The 2,556-nt window shown below is 20.3% G+C and overlaps 2 protein-coding genes across 2 annotated transcripts; one reads left to right on the forward strand and one right to left on the reverse strand.

The window, feature by feature from the left end:
* Positions 1 to 39: 39 nt before the first annotated feature.
* PGSY75_0009700 (high molecular weight rhoptry protein 2) lies at positions 40 to 1,085 on the forward strand (the record flags this gene model as incomplete). The annotated part of the gene is made up of 2 exons (XM_018783234.1): positions 40 to 826; positions 1,015 to 1,085. Coding segments are annotated over 2 exons (858 nt in total), but the record flags the coding sequence as incomplete, so codon positions are not given.
* A 216-nt stretch (positions 1,086 to 1,301) lies between these two features.
* On the reverse strand, positions 1,302 to 2,328 carry PGSY75_0009800 (conserved protein, unknown function; the record flags this gene model as incomplete). Its single annotated transcript, XM_018783235.1, has 3 exons — positions 1,302 to 1,367; positions 1,638 to 1,721; positions 1,849 to 2,328. 3 exons carry the CDS (start codon positions 2,326 to 2,328, stop codon positions 1,302 to 1,304), a joined length of 630 nt encoding a protein of 209 aa, XP_018638983.1.
* Between the last annotated feature and the right edge of the window lie 228 nt (positions 2,329 to 2,556).

Below are 2,556 nucleotides of genomic sequence, written 5' to 3' on the forward strand. Positions count from 1 at the left end.
TTTTTTTTTTTTTTTTTTTTTCTAGGTGATATATCACAAATGAACTTGTTAGATTATTACTCTCCTATGGTCCATTCCGAATCTCACTGTCAAGAAAAGATGCAAGTTTTATTTATATCCTTAAGAGATAGTAAAGAAGAAAATCGTAGTGAAATAGCTCAAAAAGTTAAGAGTGCCTATTACCAATGTAAATTAGATTACTATAAGAATCATCATAGTGACTTTATCCACAGAATACATCCAAATGATTTCTTAAATAGAAAAGTATATGTCTTAAAACAACCATATTATCTCATGAGTAATATTCCTTTAAATAACCCAAAGAAAATGTCACGTTTATTTGTAACTGAAGGTACCTTAGAATATTTATTATTAGATAAGATTGATATTCCAGAATGTTTCGGACCATGTACTAAATTACATTTTAACAGAGTAGTTATTAAAGAATCAAAACCAAGAATATATGATATGACCATAAACAATGCTTTAGTACCAGAAATACAACCATATAACAGAAGAAAATATATGACTGTCTATATACATGAAGCATATGTTAAGAATATTGTTTCAGATGCATTAAGTGGTGAACAAATAAGAAGACATGATATTGAAAAGGGTAATATCAAAATATGTATGGGAAAAAGTACATACCTTACAGACCCTATCTTAACTGAAGATCATTTCAATTTAACTCATAAACCAGTATATGATTTCTCTAGTGTTAAACACAACTTGAAAGTTTTCCATATGAAAAATGAACATTTAGTATCTGAGGATCCAAACGATGACTGTTTCATCAACTACCCATTGGCAACTACCAATATAGGTAAACACATGAAAAAAAAAAATAATAAATAAATAAAATTGTACATGTATATGTTTTATATATATATATATTTGTGTGCTTATATATATCCTATTAATAAAAACCATTGAATATGATTCTATTTTAATATTCTTTATATTTATTCTTTTAACCACTACATTATTTTTTTTTTTTTTTTTTTTTCTCAGATATAACTGATCCATACAAAGAAATCAGTGAAGACTTAATCAAAAACTTGTATATCTTAAAAAGTAGTTAAACGTTAAAAAAAATAATAAAATAAGGAGAGCACACTGTTTTTATATACATATAATGCTATGTATAAACTTGTTGAAAAATATATATATATATATATATATATATATATATATATATATTTATATATATAATTTTTAAATATTATTGTTTTTCAAAAAAAAAAAAAAAAAAAAAAAAATACATATTAATATATATATAATCTTTAAAATGGCATATGTCAAAAGGAATTTTTCATCCTATTTAAGGTATCAATTTTTTTATTTAATATATCAATTTTGCTATCCTACAAGAAAATTATACATATTAATGATGAAAAAATAACAAAAATTAATGTATGAGAAATATTCATAATATATATATATATAATATATATATACATTTTTTTTTTTTTTTTTATGCTGTGTTTTTCTTTATTTTTTTTATAAAATATAAAATTTTTTTTTTTTTTTTTTCATTGTTAAGATTTCTTGTATATTTTTTTTTTTTTTTGCAACATAAATGTTTCGTGTATTTTTTTTAATTTTATCCTGGTCCAACACCTTTTTTGGTTTACCTTAATTTTTAAAAGTTTTTCTAAATTAATGATTTTATACTTTAATATTTTAATAATTTCATCATTATGAAAGTTCTCCGAATTCTATGAAAAATAAAAAATGAAGTTTTACAAAATAATGATGATGTTATTAAATGTAAATATATAAATAAATAAATATATATATATATATTATATATTATACATATATATATTTTTTTTTTTATGTTACACTTTCATCAAGGTTATTTTCTTTTGTAGAAATATTATTGTTATCACTTGAGTTTTCCTCATTATTATTTTCTGTATGATTTAAATTATCCTCTTCTTCTTTAATTTCATTTTGAAATTTAAATAATTGTTTTTTAAAAGTGATGAGAACTTTTTCTACTCCCAAACATTTAGAATTAACAATTTCTTCGACATTTTTTTTATCGATTTTAAAATCCAATCTTTTAAATACTTTTTCATTTAAAGTATTCCAATTATATCTTTTTTGATTTATCGAATTAGCTTTACTATAATTATGTAATTCAACAAATCTAGGCAAACAAGAATTTACTAATTCTGCCATTAATACACCATCCGAAAAATCTCTATTGACATTTTTTATTTTACGTGATAATGTAAAATTATTTAACCATTCATGTAATTCATTTAATTCATCTTCTCTTACTTTAGATACAATCTTTACTAACTCATTTTTACTCATTTTTATATGAACAAAAATATATATATATATATATTTTTTCTATTGTACTTGAAAATATTTTAAAAAAAAGGAACAAAATTTTTTTTTCTATTCAAAAGTTACATAATTGTTTTATCTATATGTATAATATATTATATATATATATATATATATTCCAAATAAAAAAGAAAAAGACATATACATACATACATATATATATATATATATATGGCCTTAATTTCTCATTTT

This window comes from Plasmodium gaboni (assembly GCF_001602025.1).
Source record: "Plasmodium gaboni strain SY75 chromosome Unknown, whole genome shotgun sequence".
Classification (NCBI taxonomy): domain Eukaryota; phylum Apicomplexa; class Aconoidasida; order Haemosporida; family Plasmodiidae; genus Plasmodium; species Plasmodium gaboni.